This window comes from Thalassophryne amazonica, chromosome 1 (genome assembly GCF_902500255.1).
Source record: "Thalassophryne amazonica chromosome 1, fThaAma1.1, whole genome shotgun sequence".
In the NCBI taxonomy this organism is placed as follows: Eukaryota; Metazoa; Chordata; class Actinopteri; order Batrachoidiformes; family Batrachoididae; genus Thalassophryne; species Thalassophryne amazonica.
In genome coordinates, this window is record NC_047103.1 from 171,999,433 (window position 1) to 172,023,061 (window position 23,629).

A 23,629-nucleotide genomic window follows, 5' to 3' on the forward strand; every position below is an offset into this window, starting at 1 on the left:
CAAATCAGTCTATATACTAGTTAACTCGTGTCTGTCTATAAAGCAGTTAACTAGTGTGTTAACCAGTTTTCAGATAGGCCAGCAAATCTGTATATAAAGCAGTTAACTAGTGTGTTAACCAGTGTTCAGATAGGTCAGCAAATCTGTCTATAAACCAGTTAACTAGTGTGTTAACCAGTGCTCAGTTAGGTCAGCAAATCAGTCTATAAACCAGTTAAGTAGTGTCTGTCTATAAACCAGTTAACTAGTGTGTTAGCCAGTGTTCAGATAGGTCAGCAAATCTGTCTATAAACCAGTTAACTAGTGTTTTAACCAGTGCTCAGTTAATTCAGCAAATCAGTCTATAAACCAGTTAACTAGTGTCTGGCTATAAACCAGTTAAGTAGTGTGTTGACCAGTGTTCATATACAGTAGATCAGCAAATCAGTCTATAAACCAGTTAACTAGTGTGTTAACCAGTGTTCAGATAGGCCTGCAAATCTGTCTATAAACCAGTTAACTAGTGTCTGTCTATAAACCAGTTAACTAGTGTGTTAACCAGGGTTCAGATAGGCCAGCAAATATATCTATAAACCAGTTAACTAGTGTCTGTCTATAAACCAGTTAAGTAGTGTATTAAGCAATGTACAGATAGGTCAGCAAATCAGTCTATAAACCAGTTAACTAGTGTGTTGACCAGTGTTCAGATAGGTCTGCAAATCTGTTTATAAATTAGTTAACTAGTGTCTGTCTATAAACCAGTTAAGTGGTGTGTTAACCAGTGTACAGGTAGATCAGCAAATCCATGTACAAATCAGTTAAGTCATGTGTTCACCAGTATTCAGATAGGTCAGCAAATCAGTCCATAAACCATTTAACTAGTGTGTTAACCAGCATACAGATATGTCAAAAAATCTGTCTATAAACCAGTTAAGTAGTGTGTTCACCAGTATTCAGATAGGTCAGCAAATCAGTCCATAAACCATTTAACTAGTGTGTTAACCAGCATACAGATATGTCAACAAATCAGTCTATAAACCAGTTAACTAGTGTGTTGACCAGTGTTCAGATAGGCCTGCAAATCTGTTTATAAATTAGTTAACTAGTGTCTGTCTATAAACCAGTTAAGTGGTGTGTTAACCAGTGTACAGGTAGATCAGCAAATCCATGTACAAATCAGTTAAGTCATGTGTTCACCAGTATTCAGATAGGTCAGCAAATCAGTCCATAAACCATTTAACTAGTGTGTTAACCAGCATACAGATATGTCAAAAAATCTGTCTATAAACCAGTTAAGTAGTGTGTTCACCAGTATTCAGATAGGTCAGCAAATCAGTCTATAAACCATTTACCTAGTGTGTTAACCAGTGTACAGATAGGTCAGCAAATCAGTCTATAAACCACTCAACTAGTGATTGTCTATAAACCAGTTAACTCATCTGTTAACCAGTGTACAGATAAGTCACAAAATCTGTCTATAAACCAGTTAGCTAGATTGTTAACCAGTGTTCAGATAAGTCCTAAAATCTGTCTGTAAACCAGTTAACTCGTCTGTTTCCCAGTGTTCAGATAGGTCAGCAAATCAGTCTATAAACCAATTAACTAGTTTGTAAATGTGACCCAGTTAAAACAAGTCTGTAAACCTGTTAACCATTATGTAAACAGGTTATAAACCAATTAGCCTGTGTAAACACGTGTGTAAATCAGTTAACCAGTTCTCCAGTGTGTCAACACATCTCTAAACCACTTTACTTGCCCTCCATCAACTCAGAACTATACAGTTAACCAACCTGTAAACCAGCTGTTCTTTTTGCTATTCAGTAAACCAGTAAAGTCAGTTAGTCAGGATCCGTTCAATATTTATTCTGTGAAAATTTCAAACTGATAATTTCACACCTTCAATAAAACAGCTGCTGATCCTTTAACCAGTGATTTTCCCCAGTTCTGTTCTTCTACAGGGGGCTCATGGCACAAAACGGCTAACCAGGTTGTTAACATGTTAACTGGTAAATGAGCCTCACATGAAGAAACCAGTGAATGAGAGGCGGGGCTTACCGGCCTCGCCTGCTCCAAATGTTTGAGGATTGAAAAAGTTTTTCTTGGTGACTGTCAGGACCGTGCGTCCCTGACCCGCGGTCTCTGTCGGTGCTGTTAGTGGGTCATCATCTGGAAGACGGAGAGCGAGAGAGCGAGAGAGCGAGAGAGAGAGAGAGAGAGAGGTGGGAAATCCAACAGCAGTGGTAGTAATAGTACAGTGGTCCTTGTAGTACTCGATACACTGTGCAGTAGCTCTTTATATTGAACACGTTTCTAAATTCCTGCGTGATTTGGGAATCTCGCCTCGGTATTGGTTTTTGTACCAATATAGGTATTTACAGCAGTACTGGGTTTCCAGCAGTACTGGCTTTTGCATTAATATTGGTTTTATTTGCAGTACTGGTTTTTGCATTAATACTGCTTTTTGCAGTAATACTGGTTTTTGCAGCAGTACTAGTTTTTGCATTAATACTGAGTTTTCCAGCAGTACAGGCTTTTGTATTAATATTGGTTTTAGTAGCAGTACTGGCTTTTGCATTAAATCTGCTTTTTGCAGTAATACTGGTTTTCCAGCAGTACTAGTTTGTGCAGTAATACTGATTTTTCTAGCAGTACTGGCTTTTGCATTAATATTGGTTTTAGTAGTAGTACTGGTTTTTGCATTAATACTGCTTTTTGCAGCAGTACAGGCTTTTGTATTAATACTGGTTTTGTAGCAGTACTGGTTTTTACATTAATGCTGATTTTTGCAGTAATACTGATTTTTCCAGCAGTGTTCCAGTGTTTTGTATTAATATTGGTTTTAGTAGCAGTACTGGTTTTTGCATTAATACTGCTTTTTGCAGTAATACTGGTTTTTCATCAGTAATAGTTTTTTCATTAATATTGATTTTTCCAGCAGTACTGGCTTTTGTATTAACATTGGTTTTAGTAGTCGTACTGGTTTTTGCATTAATACTGCTTTTTTGCAGTAATACAGATTTTTCCAGCAGTGCTAGTTATTTCATTAATATTGATTTTTCCAGCAGTACTGGCTTTTGTTATTAATACTGGTATAAGTGGCGGTACGTTTTTGCATTCATACTGCTTTTTGCAGTAATACTGTTTTTTTTCCAGTAGTAATAGTTTTTGCATTAATATTGACTTTTCCAGCAGTACTGGCTTTTGTATTAACATTGGCTTTTTCCAGCAGTACTAGTCTTTGTATTAATACTGATTTTTCCAGCAGTACTGGCTTTTGTATTAACATTGGTTTTAGTCGCAGTGCTAGTTTTTTTCATTAATACTGGTTTTAGTAGCAGTACTGGTTTTTGCATTAATACTGGCTTTTTCCAGCAGTTCTAGTCTTTGTATTAATACTGATTTTTCCAGCAGTACTGGCTTTTGTATTAATATTGGTTTTAGTCGCAGTACTAGTTCTTTTCATTAATACTGGTTTTTGCAGAAGTACCTGCTTTCGTAGCAGTACTGGTTTTTGCACTAGTACTAGTGTTTTGCATTAATACTGTTTTTTGCAGCAGTACTTGTGTTAGAAGCAATACTGAGTTTTGCAGCAGTACTAGTTTTTGCATTAATATTGATTTTTGCACTCACCACACAGTTCTAGGTCACAGTAGTCGACCGTCACGTTTCCTGAAATCAACACGTAGCACCAGGGGCCTTCGGGGTCATCATCAGGATTACGGCACTTGTTACCCTGCAAAGTGACCTCCGGGATGAAGTCTTTGTCCATGCTGAGGGCCTGTGCCTGGGCCGATTGCCAACTCAGACAGGTGTGACCTCCCAGTGTGACGCTCAAGTCACCTGCGTAGTCAATGCCATTGCTGGACAAACAGTCTTTGGATTTGACGATTTTGGGGGAGACAGTGGGCGGGACAAAGGCTTTGCCTTGGAGACAGAGAAGAAGAGTGCTGGTTGACTTTACTGTGTGTCTGTAGTAGTACTAGTACTGGTGTAGTGGACATTCAACATGTAATGGACATAATTCACCATACCGGGTGCATTTCCTGTTTGATATGTGGTATCACGCCCAGATGTGCGAAGCACATACCAAAGTGTTGCCAGTGGTGGTTAGAGTGTATCCCCTGTTCTGCAGGTGTTAACACGCCAAGGCGTGCATATTGATGTTTCATGTCTCTGCCCCTGTGTTGGTAATTGCCAATGTGTATTCCTGCTATGCACATAACAAGCTGTCTCAGATATTGTTGTTATCTGTCTCAGACCCTGCGCGGGTGATTGGCAGTATGTATTCCTGCTGTGCATATGACAAGCTGTCTGTGCCCCCTGTGGTGCTTTTCCTGTCAGAACTCCTGTGCGGTTAATGAGCAGGACCGAGCTGTTATAAAAAGTCTGTGAATTGTGTGAGAACAGGAAAGAATGAAGTGGCATGCCGATGCGTTGTCAAATTGTTGCTCCTTCTTTCAGCTATTGCAATTTCAACACTGGTGACCCCGGCGTCTTTCTTTTGAAGATTTTTGAAGGACATTCCAAGGCGATCATGACGGCGAACGCTGCACCTTCGAAGCTCCCTGAATTTTGGGAGTCGTCGGCTTCGGCTTGGTTTGCGCAAACGGTGCAGTTTGCACTGCGGGATATCACCACAGACAATATGAAGTACTATTGTGTCGTGGACCTCAGCAGTTCCACAATGACAAGGCTGGTTAGTCTTCTGCAAAATCCCCCTGTAAGGACTAAATATGCAGCTCTCAATGCCCATGCCTGATTTCCTCTTCTTGCGGCAACTTCCCAGCTTTGGCCAACACCACCATCACGGACTGCCGTGTGCTGGCAAGTGAAGCAGGCAAGTTTTTTTCTGGCTGGTCAACACCATGGCATGGCTGCTATGGCACTCATCCCTGCCCACACCGCCACAACTGCACCAGCCCACAGCTTTCACACACCTGCACCACTCCGTTGATGCAGCACTCATGGCAACAGCACCTGTTTCGCCCCAGCAGTGTCCTGAACATGGCTTGTGTTTCTACCATGCTAAATTTGGATCCAGAGCCAAGCATTGGTGCTCACCCTGTGCTTTCAGCGGAAAGGGAAACACCAGGGCCGGCGCTCAGTAGTGGCCATGAGCGTCAGCCGTACAGACGGGCTGCTGTTCATCCAAGACACCGTCTCTGGCTTTTTATTTGCTGTGAGACACTGTTGCACAGAGGAGCACTCTGCCCACTTCCAGACTGGACATCCTGGCAGGTAGGGCCCCCCCCTTGCAGCCACCATCAGCAGCCCCATAAACATGTCACTTGACATATGGACTCGTGTTAAGGGGGCCAGAGATTTAGCTGGGACTTCATTATGGCTAAAGTCGCTGATGCTGTTCTGGGTGTGGATTTTCTGTGCACTTATAGACCACTGGTGGATGCAAAAAAACAGCACTTGAGTGAGGCCACCACTTTTAGTTCATATGGCTGCACCCTTAGTGGCATGGACTCAGACTCAGACTGTCTAGCATGCTGTTGCAGGCTGAAGCGTTTCACCCACTTACACAGCCGACCTTTTCATCCTCCTCCGCCAAGCATGGAGTATAGAGCACCATATCGCCACCACAGGCTCGCCCTTGTATTATTTCCAGGAGCTGTGTTGTTGGTTCATTCGGTGGTTGCTTTGGTTTGCCAGGTGTGTTGTTGGTTCACTAGTTTTTTGCTTTGGTTTGGGAACTGTGTTGTTGGTTCATTAGTTTTTTGCTTTGGTTTGGGAGCCATATTGTTGCTTCACTAATTTTTGTTCATCCAGTTAGAGCTTGTGTGGTGCCGCTGGTCGGCTCTGAGGACTGTCGGCCCGGCCGTCCACGTCTTCACTGGATTGATGTGCGCCAGTGGCGCTCTTGGAACCTGGGCTTGCTTCGCCGGGTTCCGAACAGTGAGACTGTCATCCCCACTGAGGTCCTTACCCTGGGTCTCCTGAACATCAGATCACTGTCCTCGAAATCATTGTTGATTAATGATTTAATCATGGATCATCATTTAGATATGATTGGCTTATGTGAAACCTGGCTGAGACCCACAACTCTCCTTCCTCTGAATGAGGCCTGTCCACCAGCGTACACATTTAGTCACGTGTCTCGTGGTGTGAAGCAAGGCGGGGGTGTGGCTTTTATTTACAAAGCTCAGTTTTCTTTATTAGCTGTTGGGGGTCACAAATATAATTCCTTTGAGCATCTGGCTCTCCATTATGCCCATGATGCTAAGTACTGTCAGGGTCATAAAACTGGAGCTCAGCTATGTTATTTTGTCACTGTTTATAGGCCCCCTGACCCATATTCTGATTTCTTAGATGAATTTGGTGCATTCATCTCTAGTTTGTCAACTAGTGCAGATAACATTCTGATCATTGTTGACTTTAACATTCATATAAATAAGCCCTCTGATCCCCTTACCAAATCATTTATCAAATCAAATCAAAATCAAATAAATTTTATTTATATAGCGCCAAATCACAACAAACAGTTGCCCTAGGGCGCTTTATATTGTAAGGCAAGGCCATACAATAATTACGGAAAAACCCCAACGGTCAAAACGACCCCCTGTGAGCAAGCACTTGGCGACAGTGGGAAGGAAAAACTCCCTTTTAACAGGAAGAAACCTCCAGCAGAACCAGGCTCAGGGAGGGGCAGTCTTCTGCTGGGACTGGTTGGGGCTGAGGGAGAGAACCAGGAAAAAGACATGCTGTGGAGGGGAGCAGAGATCGATCACTAATGATTAAATGCAGAGTGGTGCATACAGAGCAAAAAGAGAAAGAAACAGTGCATCATGGGAACCCCCCAGCAGTCTACGTCTATAGCAGCATAACTAAGGGATGGTTCAGGGTCACCTGATCCAGCCCTAACTGTTGTATGGCTGGGGGGGCCTGGCTGCTGGTTTGTTTGCCTTTTGTGTTTCCTCCCAGGTGGCATGCATTTGGGACTGAGTGGCTGTGTTGCTGAGGCTGTTAGGACTTCACCCTGATCACCTGCGACTCGTCAGGACTCACAGCTGAGGTGCATCTGGAGGGATTGGAGTATGTTGGCATTTAAGACTGAAGTGCACAGTGTGCATTTGCCAGAGACTCGACCTTGTGACCAGACGGGTGAGATCGTCGTCTTGGGAGCCATCTCATCAGCAGCGGACGCTGAGAAACGTCCAGGTTTGATGCACGGTCTGTGAAAGAGGAGAGGGTGAGGTCTCACGCTCGTCAGCACACTTCCTGAGGTACGTTGGATTTTGTGACTAACAGTTATACAGTCAGTAAATGTGGTGTCCCTCACACCTTATTGTATTGAGCTGTATGTTAGTCATGTATCAGCTTCCACTGCTGTGGTGATTTGTGAACGAGATGTTCCATGCCTGCAGGTTGGAAGCTGATCAGTAATCAAGCCAGGAAGTGTTTGCTGTTTGTACACCTTTAAGTGTTCTGTGTGTAGAGTGTGGACTCACATAATGGTTCCTTCTTTCACAGACTCGGTTGTTGCGGCCACCTGGGGGGTGTCGGCGGGGTCCTTGGGTCCGAAACAGCTTCTGGCTCCGGACCATTAGCGCTGCTGGGAGCGCACCACGCCAGACCGCACCTTTTATTATTATTATTATTATCACTGTTATGTATTAAATTCAGTTAGCCTTTGTACCGTGCTCTGCTTATTTCATACTGGGTCCTTCAAACGCTGGTCGGTTCTCCGAGCTGCGTCCGACACATAACACTAACTATAAGCTTTTTCAAAAAGGAAAGTTTTAAGCCTAATATTAAAAGTAGAGAGGGTGTCTGTCTCCCTGATCTGAATTGGGAGCTGGTTCCACAGGAGAGGAGCCTGAAAGCTGAAGGCTCTGCCTCCCATTCTACTCTTACAAACCCTAGGAACTACAAGTAAGCCTGCAGTCTGAGAGCGAAGCGCTCTATTGGGGTGATATGGTACTATGAGGTCCCTAAGATAAGATGGGACCTGATTATTCAAAACCTTATAAGTAAGAAGAAGAATTTTAAATTCTGTTCTAGAATTAACAGGAAGCCAATGAAGAGAGGCCAATATGGGTGAGATATGCTCTCTCCTTCTAGTCCCCGTCAGCACTCTAGCTGCAGCATTTTGAATTAACTGAAGGCTTTTTAGGGAACTTTTAGGACAACCTGATAATAATGAATTACAATAGTCCAGCCTAGAGGAAATAAATGCATGAATTAGTTTTTCAGCATCACTCTGAGACAAGACCTTTCTGATTTTAGAGATATTGCGTAAATGCAAAAAAGCAGTCCTACATATTTGTTTAATATGCGCTTTGAATGACATATCCTGATCAAAAATGACTCCAAGATTTCTCACAGTATTACTAGAGGTCAGGGTAAGGCCATCCAGAGTAAGGATCTGGTTAGACACCATGTTTCTAAGATTTGTGGGGCCAAGTACAATAACTTCAGTTTTATCTGAGTTTAAAAGCAGGAAATTAGAAGTCATCCATGTCTTTATGTCTGTAAGACAATCCTGCAGTTTAGCTAATTGGTGTGTGTCCTCTGGATTCATGGATAGATAAAGCTGGGTATCATCTGTGTAACAATGAAAATTTAAGCAATACCGTCTAATAATACTGGCTAAGGGAAGCATGTATAAAGTGAATAAAATTGGTCCTAGCACAGAACCTTGTGGAACTCCATAATTAACTTTAGTCTGTGAAGAAGATTCCCCATTTACATGAACAAATTGTAATCTATTAGACAAATATGATTCAAACCACCGCAGCGCAGTGCCTTTAATACCTATGGCATGCTCTAATCTCTGTAATAAAATTTTATGGTCAACAGTATCAAAAGCAGCACTGAGGTCTAACAGAACAAGCACAGAGATGAGTCCACTGTCTGAGGCCATAAGAAGATCATTTGTAACCTTCACTAATGCTGTTTCTGTACTATGATGAATTCTAAAACCTGACTGAAACTCTTCAAATAGACCATTCCTCTGCAGATGATCAGTTAGCTGTTTTACAACTACCCTTTCAAGAATTTTTGAGAGAAAAGGAAGGTTGGAGATTGGTCTATAATTAGCTAAGATAGCTGGGTCAAGTGATGGCTTTTTAAGTAATGGTTTAATTACTGCCACCTTAAAAGCCTGTGATACATAGCCAACTAACAAAGATAGATTGATCATATTTAAGATTGAAGCATTAAATAATGGTAGGGCTTCCTTGAGCAGCCTGGTAGGAATGGGGTCTCATAGACATGTTGATGGTTTACAGTGCTGAAAAGAAACCTGGGGTTGTTCTTATTTTCTTCAATTAGTGATGAGTAGTAAGATGTCCTAGCTTTACGGAGGGCTTTTTTATAGAGCAACAGAGTCTTTTTCCAGACTAAGTGAAGATCTTCTAAATTAGTGAGACGCCATTTCCTCTCCAACTTACGGGTTATCTGCTTTAAGCTACGAGTTTGTGAGTTATACCACGGAGTCAGGCACTTCTGATTTAAAGCTCTCTTTTTCAGAGGAGCTACAGCATCCAAAGTTGTCTTCAATGAGGATGTAAAACTACTGATGAGATACTCTATCTCACTTACAGAGTTTAGGTAGCTACTCTGCACTGTGTTGGTATATGGCATTAGAGAACATAAAGAAGGAATCATATCCTTAAACCTAGTTACAGCGCTTTCTGAAAGACTTCTAGTGTAATGAAACTTATTCCCCACTGCTGGGTAGTCCATCAGAGTAAATGTAAATGTTATTAAGAAATGATCAGACAGAAGGGAGTTTTCAGGGAATACTGTTAAATCTTCTATTTCCATACCATAAGTCAGAACAAGATCTAAGATATGATTAAAGTGGTGGGTGGACTCATTTACATTTTGAGCAAAGCCAATTGAGTCTAATAATAGATTAAATGCAGTGTTGAGGCTGTCATTCTCAGCATCTGTGTGGATGTTAAAATCGCCCACTATAATTATCTTATCTGAGCTAAGCACTAAGTCAGACAAAAGGTCCGAAAATTCACAGAGAAACTCACAGTAACGACCAGGTGGACGATAGATAATAACAAATAAAACTGGTTTTTGGGACTTCCAATTTGGATGGACAAGACTAAGAGTCAAGCTTTCAAATGAATTAAAGCTCTGTCTGGGTTTTTGATTAATTAATAAGCTGGAATGGAAGATTGCTGCTAATCCTCCGCCTCGGCCCGTGCAGTCATCTGTTTGAGTATACATGTCAGCTGGTCTGAACTGTTTTTATCTGATCAGAAACAATGGGGTTAGGCTCCACCAGGTACTGAACAACTGTGTACTGAAGACGAGGGGCGGGGTTTCCACTCTGTCTACATGAGCCAATAAGGTTAGGTGTTGCGGGAATAAAACCCACCCATTGTACCGCCTACATTGTCTTTCCTAAAAAAACACTTGTTGGCTTTGTTCAGCGTCTCTCACAAGGTGTGTTCTGGGGACCCAGAACTGTTTTTCATAGTGACTTTGAATAAATCCAAACTGAGGAATAGTTTGACTTTGTACTTTGTAAGGGACAGGATTACAATAAGAACAGGGTAGAATTAACAATATGTACCTGGTCGTGCTTTACATTCTCTGGATCTCAGTTTGTTGTGTGAAGAAGGTGAAGAAGAAGTCAGCTGGTCCCAGTTTCAAATTCAATTCATTTTCATTTATATAGTGCCAAATCACAACAAAGTTGCCTCAAGGTGCTTCCCACAAGTAAAGTCTAACCTTAGTAACCCCCAGAGCAAGAACACAGGTGACAGTAGTAAAGAAAAACTCCCTCTGAGGAAGAAACCTCAAGCAGACCAGACTCAAAGGGGTGACCCTCTGCTTAGGCCATGATACAAACACAAATTACAAAACAATTTACAAAATGAATATACAGGAAATTTTTCTGGTGCACAGGACAGGAGGGTTACAGAAACAGACACCACACCCATCTCTGGATGGAGCTGCACCTCAGAGAGAAAAAACAGAATCAGACATCAGAAAGACAAGAAATACAGTATAATTTATCAGCATTAAACAACAAGAAAAACAGAGAAATACTAAGGTGATCGCCGGCCACTAGCCCTAAAGTTGAGGCCGCGGCCCGCTCTGTTTCCTCGTAAAATGAATTAAAACAGTAAAGCATAGTAACATACTATGCCAGTATGCTAGACATATGAAAGGGAAAATAAGTGCGTCTTAAGTCTGGACTTGAAAGTCTCCACAGAATCTGACTGTTTTATTTATGCAGGGAGATCATTCCACAGAACAGGGGCACGATAAGAGAAAGCTCTGTGACCCGCAGACTTCTTATTCACCCTAGGGACACAAAGTAGCCCTGCACCCTGAGAACACAGAGCCCGGGCCGGTACGTAGGGTTTAAGTAGGTCATCTAAGTACAGAAGTGCCAGCAGAACCTTAAAATCTGATCTCACTGGGACAGGAAGCCAGTGAAGAGATGCCAAAATGGGTGTAATGTGGTCAAACTTTCTGCTTCATGTCAAAAGTCTGGCAGCAGCATTTTGAACCAATTGGAGACCCCTAATGCTGGACTGTGGTAAACCAGAAAATAGAACATTGCAGTAGTCCAATCTAGAAGAGACAAAGGCATGAATCAGGGTCTCAGCATCAGCCATAGACAGGATGGGACAAATCTTCACTATATTTCTCAGGTGGAAGAAAGCAGTCCTCATAATATTTCTAATGTGGAGGTCAAAGGACAATGTAGGATCAAAAATTATCCCAAGGTTCCTCACTTTGTCACTGGGATGTATGACACACGAGCCTAGGCTAAGCGTTAACTGGTCAAATTGATGCCGATGTCTCACTGGACCAAGAACCATAATTTCAGTCTTATCAGAGTTTAAAAGTAGGACGTTTCTAGACATCCAGCTTCTCACTATTGCAAGACAATCTTCTAATTTTATGTGGATGAGATTACCAGCAGTTATTGGCATGTACAACTGAGTATCATCAGCATAGCAATGAAAGGTAATCCCAAAACACCACAATATGTGCCCAAGGGGTGCTATATAAAGGGAGAAAAGTGGGGGTCTAGGATGGAATCCTGTGGAACCCCAAATTTCATGTCACTAAGGTTAGAGGTAGTGTTACTGTACAAAACACAGTGAGAACGACTGGTCAAGTATGACATCAGCCATGCAAGGGCACTCCCAGTAATCCCAAAATGATTTTCCAGCCTATCAAGTAGAATATGATGATCCACTGTATCAAACACAACACTGAGATCTAACAGCAGCAGAACCGTAGTAGTGTCCGAATCCATTGTAAGCAGAAGATCATTCACCACTTTAGTGAGAGCCGTCTCTGTGGAATGATATTTTCTAAAAGCAGACTGCAGTGCCAACAGTTTTGTTGGTATAGGATCAAATAATCCTATACCGTCTGTTCCGTCTGAGTTATTTTCATTAGTTACTTCATCCAAACCATCAACATGTTTATTAGACGCCATTCCTACCAGGCTGCTCAAGGAAGCCCTACCATTATTTAATGCTTCGATCATAAATATGATCAATCTATCTTTGTTAGTTGGCTATGTACCACAGGCTTTTAAGGTGGCAGTAATTAAACCACTACTTAAAAAGCCATCACTTGACCCAGCTATCTTAGCTAATTATAGACCAATCTCCAACCTTCCTTTTCTCTCAAAAATTCTTGAAAGGGTAGTTGTAAAACAGCTAACTGATCATCTGCAGAGGAATGGTCTATTTGAAGAGTTTCAGTCAGGTTTTAGAATTCATCATAGTACAGAAACAGCATTAGTGAAGGTTACAAATGATCTTCTTATGGCCTCAGACAGTGGACTCATCTCTGTGCTTGTTCTGTTAGACCTCAGTGCTGCTTTTGATACTGTTGACCATAAAATTTTATTACAGAGATTAGAGCATGCCATAGGTATTAAAGGCACTGCGCTGCGGTGGTTTGAATCATATTTATCTAATAGATTACAATTTGTTCATGTAAATGGGGAATCTTCTTCACAGACTAAAGTTAATTATGGAGTTCCACAAGGTTCTGTGCTAGGACCAATTTTATTCACTTTATACATGCTTCCCTTAGGCAGTATTATTAGATGGTATTGCTTAAATTTTCATTGTTACGCAGATGATACCCAGCTTTATCTATCCATGAAGCCAGAGGACACACACCAATTAGCTAAACTGCAGGATTGTCTTACAGACATAAAGACATGGATGACCTCTAATTTCCTGCTTTTAGACTCAGATAAAACTGAAGTTATTGTACTTGGCCCCACAAATCTTAGAAACATGGTGTCTAACCAGATCCTTACTCTGGATGGCATTTCCCTGACCTCTAGTAATACTGTGAGAAATCTTGGAGTCATTTTTGATCAGGATATGTCATTCAAAGCGCATATTAAACAAATATGTAGGACTGCTTTTTTGCATTTACGCAATATCTCTAAAATTAGAAAGGTCTTGTCTCAGAGTGATGCTGAAAAACTAATTCATGCATTTATTTCCTCTAGGCTGGACTATTGTAATTCATTATTATCAGGTTGTCCTAAAAGTTCCCTGAAAAGCCTTCAGTTAATTCAAAATGCTGCAGCTAGAGTACTGACGGGGACTAGAAGGAGAGCGCATATCTCACCCATATTGGCCTCTCTTCATTGGCTTCCTGTTAATTCTAGAATAGAATTTAAAATTCTTCTTCTTACTTATAAGGTTTTGAATAATCAGGTCCCATCTTATCTTAGGGACCTCATAGTACCATATCACCCCAATAGAGTGCTTCGCTCTCAGACTGCAGGCTTACTTGTAGTTCCTAGGGTTTGTAAGAGTAGAATGGGAGGCAGAGCCTTCAGCTTTCAGGCTCCTCTCCTGTGGAACCAGCTCCCAATTCAGATCAGGGAGACAGACACCCTCTCTACTTTTAAGATTAGGCTTAAAACTTTCCTTTTTGCTAAAGCTTATAGTTAGGGCTGGGTCAGGTGACCCTGAACCATCCCTTAGTTATGCTGCTATAGACTTAGACTGCTGGGGGGTTCCCATGATGCACTGAGTGTTTCTTTCTCTTTTTGCTCTGTATGCACCACTCTGCATTTAATCATTAGTGATTGATCTCTGCTCCCCTCCACAGCATGTCTTTTTCCTGGTTCTCTCACTCAGCCCCAACCAGTCCCAGCAGAAGACTGCCCTTGCCTGAGCCTGGTTCTGCTGGAGGTTTCTTCCTGTTAAAAGGGAGTTTTTCCTTCCCACTGGCGCCAAGTGCTTGCTCACAGGGGGTCGTTTTGACCGTTGGGGTTTTTCTGTAATTATTGTATGGCCTTGCCTTACAATATAAAGCGCCTTGGGGCAACTGTTTGTTGTGATTTGGCGCTATATAAATAAAATTGATTGATTGATTGAAATAAGCAGGTTGTGGTTTTGTAGACATTACGAATTTCGTCAGGACGTGTAGTGAGATACTATCAAATTCTGTAAATCTAGGTAATACCTCAGTAATGGCACCCATCTCAATAGCAGGGTGTAGTGGCTGGGTTAAGGCATGCTGGGATATATCTAACCTAATATCCTCTGTTTTCTTCTCAAAGTAATCCAAGAAATCTTGTGCTGTAAAAGGAGAGCAACTTACAGGTGGTTGTCCATGAATAAGTGAAGACTGAAGACTTCTCTGTTTTCTGTTTCTTATGATTGACTCTGATTTTGTGGTTTTGATTTGTACTTTCACTGCGTGTTTTAATTATATTTAATTAATTTTATTGTTACTTCATTAGTGATTACTTCATTGCTGTTAGTTGTAATCAGATCTCTTGTATTCATGTTGCTTTCTGTTGTTTTATGTGATTGTGGTTGCCAGAATGGATGGTTACTCAACCACACTTTCTGGCAGTTGGGTCCACTCTTTTTGAATGCTATTGTGAAGCACCTTGAGATGGTCTGTGTTGTGATTTGCCATTATACAAAAAATTAGATTGAACTAGTTCCTGGTCCCATCATGTTTTGAAGATGTGGCCCAGAATGTATTGGTGTTGTGGTCAGATCCAGTGTCCAGTTTTGTTGGGTTTTTTTTTGTTTGTTTGTTTGTTTTTTGTTTTTTTGACATCTTGCATGTTGCACATTCTTTGGTAGTTGTTGGAATACTGTTTGTAGTACCAGCAGATACTTGCCACATATGGGTACTCTGCAGGTCTCTTTCGGCACAGTTGGGTCTCGGGTGAAGCACCAGGGTCCATCTACACTGTTATTGGGGTTCCGGCAGAAGTTCTCGATCAGCTTACTGCCAGGTTCCGATGCATTATACTCCCTGCAGACAGGAAACAATCAAGATTCAAGGAAGCTATGAGCACAGGATTAGAAAAGATGAAGCCCTGAATGTTTTCTTCCACAATTTTTGAGTTGCTTCTTTTCTTTTCTTTGTTACTGGATGTGATACTTTGGTTGGAAACAGTTCTTGCTGTTTGATTTATGTTTGTGTCACATTTAATTTTGTGTAAGAGTTTTTCATCCTGTTGTTGAACATTCTGTGCTTTCCGAATTGTTTTATGTTTTCATTGTTTGTGTGTCCTTTCTTTGGTTTGGGAGCTGTTTTGTTGATTCATTAGTTGGTCACTTTGGTTTGGGAGCTGTGTTGGTGCATTAGTTGGTTGCTTTGTTTTGGGAGCTGTGTTGGTGCATTAGTTGGTTGCTTTGTTTTGGGAGCTGTGTTGTTGGTGCATTAGTTGGTTGCTTTGGTTTGGGAGCTGTGTTGTTGGTGCATTAGTTAGTTCATTTGTTTTTTGGAGCTGTGTTGTTGGTGCATTAGTTGGTTGCTTTGTTTTGGGAGCTGTGTTGTTGGTGCATTAGTTAGTTCATTTGGTTTTTGGAGCTGTGTTGTTGGTGCATTAGTTGGTTGCTTTGGTTTGGGAGCTGTGTTGTTGGTGCATTAGTTAGTTCATTTGGTTTTTGGAGCTGTGTTGTTGGTGCATTAGTTGGTTGCTTTGTTTTGGGAGCTGTGTTGTTGGTGCATTAGTTAGTTCATTTGGTTTTTGGAGCTGTGTTGTTGGTGCATTAGTTGGTTGCTTTGTTTTGGGAGCTGTGTTGTTGGTGCATTAGTTAGTTTATTTGGTTTTTGGAGCTGTGTTGTTGGTGCATTAGTTGGTTGCTTTGTTTTGGGAGCTGTGTTGTTGGTGCATTAGTTAGTTCATTTGGTTTTTGGAGCTGTGTTGTTGGTGCATTAGTTGGTTGCTTTGTTTTGGGAGCTGTGTTGTTGGTGCATTAGTTAGTTCATTTGGTTTTTGGAGCTGTGTTGTTGGTGCATTAGTTGGTTGCTTTGGTTTGGGAGCTGTGTTGTTGGTGCATTAGTTGGTTGCTTTGTTTTGGGAGCTGTGTTGTTGGTGCATTAGTTAGTTCATTTGGTTTTTGGAGCTGTGTTGTTGGTGCATTAGTTGGTTGCTTTGGTTTGGGAGCTGTGTTGTTGGTGCATTAGTTGGTTGCTTTGTTTTGGGAGCTGTGTTGTTGGTGCATTAGTTAGTTCATTTGGTTTTTGGAGCTGTGTTGTTGGTGCATTAGTTGGTTGCTTTGGTTTGGGAGCTGTGTTGTTGGTGCATTAGTTGGTTGCTTTGGTTTGGGAGCTGTGTTGTTGGTTCATTAGTTGGTTGCTTTGGTTTGGTTTGTTGTTGGTGCATTAGTTAGTTCATTTGGTTCATTCATTGGTTGCTTTGGTTTGGGAGCTGTTTGTTGGTTCATTGGTTGGTTTGTGAGTCATGTTGTTGGTTTAGTTGTTTACCTTATAATGGGATGAGGGAAGTTGGACCCCCAGTACTGACATTGTCTTCCGGACTGTGTAATGTTGATATTTCCTTCATAGGTGAGTCCCTTACCGCTGATACACTGACCTGAAAACACAGTTGATGATAGTTGTCATTGTTAAGTTGACGGTATCAGTGTTTGTGTCCAGATGTGGACTTGGTTACCTTCTACACAGTCTCTGATCACACTGATGCTGGAATGTGTCCGTTCTGTGTTTGTTCCTTTGCAGTCTGAAGAAACAGACAAACAGACATGAGCTTTTCTGGACTTTGGTCCCATTTGCATCACATGATGAAACTCCACAAATCAAAATGAAGCCGTCCGTCAGGAAAAGCAAGTCAGCTCAAAGCAGAATGAACTTTTTAGATCCAAACTTTGACTCGTCTTAAGCGGCATTAATTACTGGAAACATATTTTACAACACCGTCGTTTCACAAATGCATTTAACATTAAGGAAACGTTTTCATATTTTCAGAGGAGGTGATGGTCTCGTGGTTAAAGCGTTGGGCTTGAGACCGAAGGATCCTCGGTTCAAATCCCAGCCTGACCGGAAAATCACTATGGCCCTTGGGTAAGGTTCTTAATCCCCTATTTGCTCCCGGTGTGTAGTGGGCGACTTGTATGGCAGCACCCTGACATCGGGGTGAATGTGAGGCATTATTGTAAAGCGCTTTGAGCGTCTGATGCAGATGGAAAAGCGCGATATAAATGCAGTCCATTTACCATTTATATGTTTAAGATTTGGGATATTTGGTGCTTAAATATTTTTGCGGGGTAAAATCTAAACTCAGTGTTTGATTAATTTCGTGTTTGCAATAACTCACCCACAAATTTTTTCCAAAACATTTCCTGAAAAGAAGAATTTTCTGGTTAGTCTTTGAATTTACAGCTGCAGTACTGTTGGTACTTTGAGTATTTGTAGTTTTTCTGTTTGTGAGGTGATGGATCAAATCTGGATGAAGTCCTACAGTTTGTGTCGTCTGCTCGAAGACCTCACGGGCTTCTTCATAATCGCATATCTCTTCAATACACTCTCTTTCCAGGTTACCTGGAGAGTACACAGAAATGCACACAGTACATAGAAATGCACACAGTACACAGAGATACACACAGTACACAGAGATACACACAGTACACAGCTGTACTCCGTGTGACTGAACCAAACAGATTTGCGATGTCCTCATCTCCACATGACTGTGACACACACTGGGCGTGGCTTTTTCTTTTGTTCCTTTGTGATGTCATACTTCAGGAATGAGCCACCTGCCACAGTCATCAACACAATACTAATTAAGGCACAGTTCCCAACACAAAACGTTCCTGCTGTGTTGGAATCCCTGACTGTGTCAGAAGATTGGTGTTATTTCAGCGTCATGTTCATGGTGAAACAGTGCAATTTCACTTTTTTCTTTTTCTTTTTTTTTCTATTTGGAGGTGCTGATATCAAAATATTTTTAAAATCTGCATACAGATCTGTGGACTATATATGCAGCAAAGTAGGTGAGCCAAGGACGCATAGTGTCTTTTTCAAATGTGCCTTTTTATAAGCATCCATGCTGAGATAAATGGTGGAAAACTCCTTTTACACAGATGCTTATGTTCACAAACATCAATTGCTCATGTCACTTCCCATATGTCAAAGTGTATGTGTGCCACGTTTGACTCAGTTCAGAGGTGCCGTTTGGACAGGAGAGGGACATATACACACACGCACACACATATGAGTTGTCTCTTAGTATATAGATGAGGGCACAGTTGTGTTTTCCTCTGAATCTGTTATTATTATTATTTATATTAAAGACCCCCAAATTAATGAAGTATGTTCAGAAGAGAAAAAAAAAACATACTGCGTTTATATGCTGATGATGTTTTACTCAAAATCCATCACATGAAATAGTGGCGCTAAGCGCTGCAAAAAAATGCTAGAAATTGAGTTTGTTTGTTTGTTTGTTTGTTTGTTTGCATTTCAAAATCCTGCTTCTCAAGTTCCTGTTTGTGACACAAAATATGTAGCAGATGAATGTAGAAATAAAAATTATGGAAAAATAATAGAACATGACAATGATGTCCCACTCCAAATAAATAAATAAATACATTTAATTTAATTAAATAAAAATCAGTCAGGTAGAGAGGTGAAGAAGAGAGTGCAGGCAGGGTCGAGTGGGTGGAGAAAGGTGGCAGAAGGGATTTGTGACCGAAGAATATCAGCAAGAGTGAAGGAGAAAGTTTACAAGACAGTAGTGAGACCAGCTATGTTGTACGGCTTAGAGACGGTGGCTCTAACAAAAAGACAGGAGGCAGAGCTGAAGATGTTGAGATTCTCTTTGTGAGTGGCGAGAATAGAGACAGGATTAAGAATGAACATATCAGTGGGGCAGCTCAGGTGGGACAGTTTGGAGACAAAGTCAGAGAGGACAGACTGAGATGGTTTGGACATGTGCAGAGGAGGGACCCAGGGTATATAGGGAAAAGGATGCTGAGGATGGAGCCACCAGGCAGGAGGAGAAGAGGGAGACCAAAGAGGAGGTTCATGGATGTGCTGAGGGAGGACATGCAGGTGGTTGGTGAGACAGAGGAAGACACAGAGGACACTGGACAGGGTGAGACGGAAACAACTGATCTGCTGTGGCGCCCCCTAATGGGAGCAGCCGAAAGAAGAAGAAGAAAACTGAAATAAACCTTCAGTATAAACACAAAAAATTCAGATCCAAAGAGGACTTGGTTGACGTTGATAAAGGACAAAATCTGAAGGACCTCATTGTTCCAGCAGAATCTTACCAGGTTTCATCTCTTCAAAGATCTGATTGGCTCGTCGATTTCGCACCAAAACCTGTGAGGCAGACTGGCCGTCCATGAACACTACACAGGAAGAAAATAAAGTTATCACAACTATCTGCATGCAAACCACTTCTCAAAAGCTCCGTCTTTGTTCAAGGTTGTTATGATCATTATGATTATTATTATTATTATTATTACAAGTATTAAAGTACTGCTGAACCAGTGAGGGTATTTATTTATGTAATACTGTAGAACTATTTTATTCCTGTGACAGTGCTGAAACACACACACACACACACATTCACAGTTAATTTATTTGTCATTTTATGAGAAAAAGGATCAAGTTTGAGAATAACAAGAAAAATATTTTTCTATTAGTAACAGAAGATTTACTTATCTCCATCCATTTTTTAATTCTTGTAATTACAACTTTAGACAAACACTTGTACAACTCGTTCTGAAACTCTTACAGCAGTGATCCAGATCCTCTGATTCAGATCAAAGTCAACAAAATCAAAAACAAACATGACTGAAGTCCAACTTTGAACAAAACTCTTTTATCAAATAAAAAAATACTTACTACTTATGGTATCAAAAATGGTTGAATGGAGCGACCTTGTTAGTTCCTTTGTCCTTACAGTATGACAACTAGTATTAGTACTCGTCATACCCTAACATCTACTACTAACCCTGTACTACTCGTACCCCAACATCTATTACTACTCTTTACTACTCGTACTCTAACATCTACTACTACTCTTTAGTGCTTGTATCCAAACATCTACTACTACTCTTTACTACTAGTACTCTAACATCTACTACTACTCTTTACTACTCGTACTCTAACATCTACTACTACTCTTTAGTGCTTGCATCCAAACATCTACTACTAACTCTTTACTACTAGTACTCTAACATCTACTACTACTCTTTACTACTCGTACTCTAACATCTACTACTACTCTTTAGTGCTTGCATCCAAACATCTACTACTAACTCTTTACTACTAGTACTCTAACATCTACTACTACTCTTTACTACTCATACTCTAACATCTACTACTAACTCTTTACTACTAGTACTCTAACATCTACTACTAACTCTTTACTACAAGTACACTAACATCTACTACTACTCTTTAGTGCTTGCATCCAAACATCTACTACTAACACTTTACTACTCGTACTCTAACATCTACTACTAACTCTTTACTACTCGTACTCTAACATCTACTACTACTCTTTACTACTCGTACTCTAACATCTACTACTACTCTTTAGTGCTTGTATCCAAGCATCTACTACTAACTCTTTACTACTAGTACTCTAACATCTACTACTAACTCTTTACTACAAGTACACTAACATCTACTACTACTCTTTAGTGCTTGCATCCAAACATCTACTACTAACTCTTTACTACTCGTACTCTAACATCTACTGCTACTCTTTAGTGCTTGTATCCAAACATCTACTACTAACTCTTTACTACAAGTACACTAACATCTACTACTACTCTTTAGTGCTTGCATCCAAACATCTACTACTAACTCTTTACTACTTGTACTCTAACATCTACTACTACTCTTTAGTGCTTGCATCCAAACATCTACTACTAACTCTTTACTACTAGTACTCTAACATCTACTACTACTCTTTAGTGCTTGTATCCAAACATCTACTACTAACTCTTTACTACTAGTACTCTAACATCTACTACTACTCTTTAGTGCTTGTATCCAAACATCTACTACTAACTCTTTACTACTAGTACTCTAACATCTACTACTACTCTTTACTACTTGTACTCTAACATCTACTACTACTCTTTAGTGCTTGCATCCAAACATCTACTACTAACTCTTTACTACTAGTACTCTAACATCTACTACTACTCTTTAGTGCTTGTATCCAAACATCTACTACTAACTCTTTACTACTAGTACTCTAACATCTACTACTACTCTTTACTACTCGTACTCTAACATCTACTACTACTCTTTAGTGCTTGTATCCAAACATCTACTACTAACTCTTTACTACTAGTACTCTAACATCTACTACTAACTCTTTACTACAAGTACACTAACATCTACTACTACTCTTTAGTGCTTGCATCCAAACATCTACTACTAACTCTTTACTACTTGTACTCTAACATCTACTGCTACTCTTTAGTGCTTGTATCCAAACATCTACTACTAACTCTTTACTACTAGTACTCTAACATCTACTACTACTCTTTACTACTTGTACTCTAACATCTACTACTACTCTTTAGTGCTTGCATCCAAACATCTACTACTAACTCTTTACTACTAGTACTCTAACATCTACTACTACTCTTTAGTGCTTGCATCCAAACATCTACTACTAACTCTTTACTACTAGTACTCTAACATCTACTACTACTCTTTAGTGCTTGTATCCAAACATCTACTACTAACTCTTTACTACTCGTACTCTAACATCTACTACTACTCTTTAGTGCTTGTATCCAAACATCTACTACTAACTCTTTACTACAAGTACACTAACATCTACTACTACTCTTTAGTGCTTGCATCCAAACATCTACTACTAACTCTTTACTACTCGTACTCTAACATCTACTACTACTCTTTAGTGCTTGTATCCAAACATCTACTACTAACTCTTTACTACAAGTACACTAACATCTACTACTAACTCTTTACTACAAGTACACTAACATCTACTACTAACTCTTTACTACTCGTACTCTAACATCTACTACTACTCTTTAATGCTTGTATCCAAGCATCTACTACTAACTCTTTACTACGAGCACACTAACATCTCCTACTTGCTCTGTACTACTCGTACCCCGACATCTACTATGAATTCTTTACTAATAGTAACCTAACATCTACTGCTAACTCTTTACTTCTTGTACCATAACATCTACTACTAACTAGGGATGCACCAATCCCGATACCAGTATCGGGTATCAGCCTGATCCCGTATTCATTTACTCATACTTGTAATCATAAAATGTCTCTGATACTCTGACACCTGATACACCTTTACAGCAGCGTGATGTCAACCTCTCAATGGGGGATTTTCACACTCACCCTCTGAAATTTCTGGACTATAAGCCACTACTTTTTTCATATGTTTTGAACACAATGATTCGCCTAAGTTATGGATTTTTACAGGCTTTCATGTAATTTAGTCATAAGTCAAAATACGTCTGTCAATGCTGTCTGATTGGCTGAAAGCTGCAGTCCATCATGCAGAGTAAATTCACACACAGTAAATAAAAAGTCTTACCTGTTCATTTCAGTGGAATTCATCATCATTGGATCTTGAAGAAAATAATCTACACAAAGCCTCCCAAGTTTGTAAAACGACATCTGAAAATACTTTAATTCCTCGTGTGGCAGAAGAAAAAGTTCCTCCGTGACTTCGGCACTTTGCTCCAGTTCTGTCCGTCAGAAGTCAGCTCGGGGTTTCAGCGGCGGAGGTCGTCCCTCAGGTTGGTGAGTTTCAGCCCTTGGTGTGGGTGTTCAGGCCGATGGCAGACAGGCTCGGTCCGCTACAGGTGTAATCCGTTTGTGGAATATCTGTGGCGCTGCATTCGGAACCTCCACTTGCCTCCACGAACCGCAATTTGGGCAAGAAGTTGAGTCACTGCTCCTCGTTAATGGCTCAGTTGCCACAGACAGCAAGCTATTCTGTCTACCTATACTACAATCTTCTCCTGTGTTAATATTTAGGTTTTTAAAACGTACTCTTGAATATTATATAGTACCATATTTATTGTATATGTTGTTTATTACCCTTATTCTTTAAATATCAGTTATATATATATGATGTCTTATCCTTCTTATGTCTTATTACTTATTATATTATATATACCCTTTTCTTGAGCTGCTTAGGTGGGTAGGGAGAGTTCCCATGGGATAAAAAGCTTTTCAACCTACCATCCCTGGTTCTCAAGACCAGGCACCTAAGTGGCTCTACTCTACTCTTTTCTACGCTTCTATTTTACTTTTCCTTTGTAGATATTTAGATATACCTTAGTACACTAGCATAGCTCCACCTTAGAACTGGAATATGATATATAAGATATACCTACTGAATTTTCATGAACCACAAAGGAAAAATAAAATAATGTTA

General features: G+C 40.5%; 1 protein-coding gene across 2 annotated transcripts in view; it reads right to left on the reverse strand.

Moving 5' to 3' along the window:
• f2 (coagulation factor II (thrombin)) overlaps positions 1-23,629 on the reverse strand; it is a 55,924-nt gene that overhangs the window by 25,485 nt on the left and 6,810 nt on the right. The window contains exons 2-9 of one of the 2 annotated variants that reach the window (XM_034179561.1): positions 19,491-19,571; positions 17,681-17,760; positions 17,537-17,561; positions 16,877-16,942; positions 16,690-16,798; positions 15,092-15,228; positions 3,610-3,903; positions 2,035-2,145 (exon numbers count right to left, since the gene is read on the reverse strand). In XM_034179561.1, coding sequence (XP_034035452.1) covers positions 2,035-2,145; positions 3,610-3,903; positions 15,092-15,228; positions 16,690-16,798; positions 16,877-16,942; positions 17,537-17,561; positions 17,681-17,760; positions 19,491-19,571 — 903 coding nt within the window. The remainder of the gene's footprint in view (positions 1-2,034; positions 2,146-3,609; positions 3,904-15,091; positions 15,229-16,689; positions 16,799-16,876; positions 16,943-17,536; positions 17,562-17,680; positions 17,761-19,490; positions 19,572-23,629) is intronic. The other variant, XM_034179553.1, reaches the window with a different exon arrangement.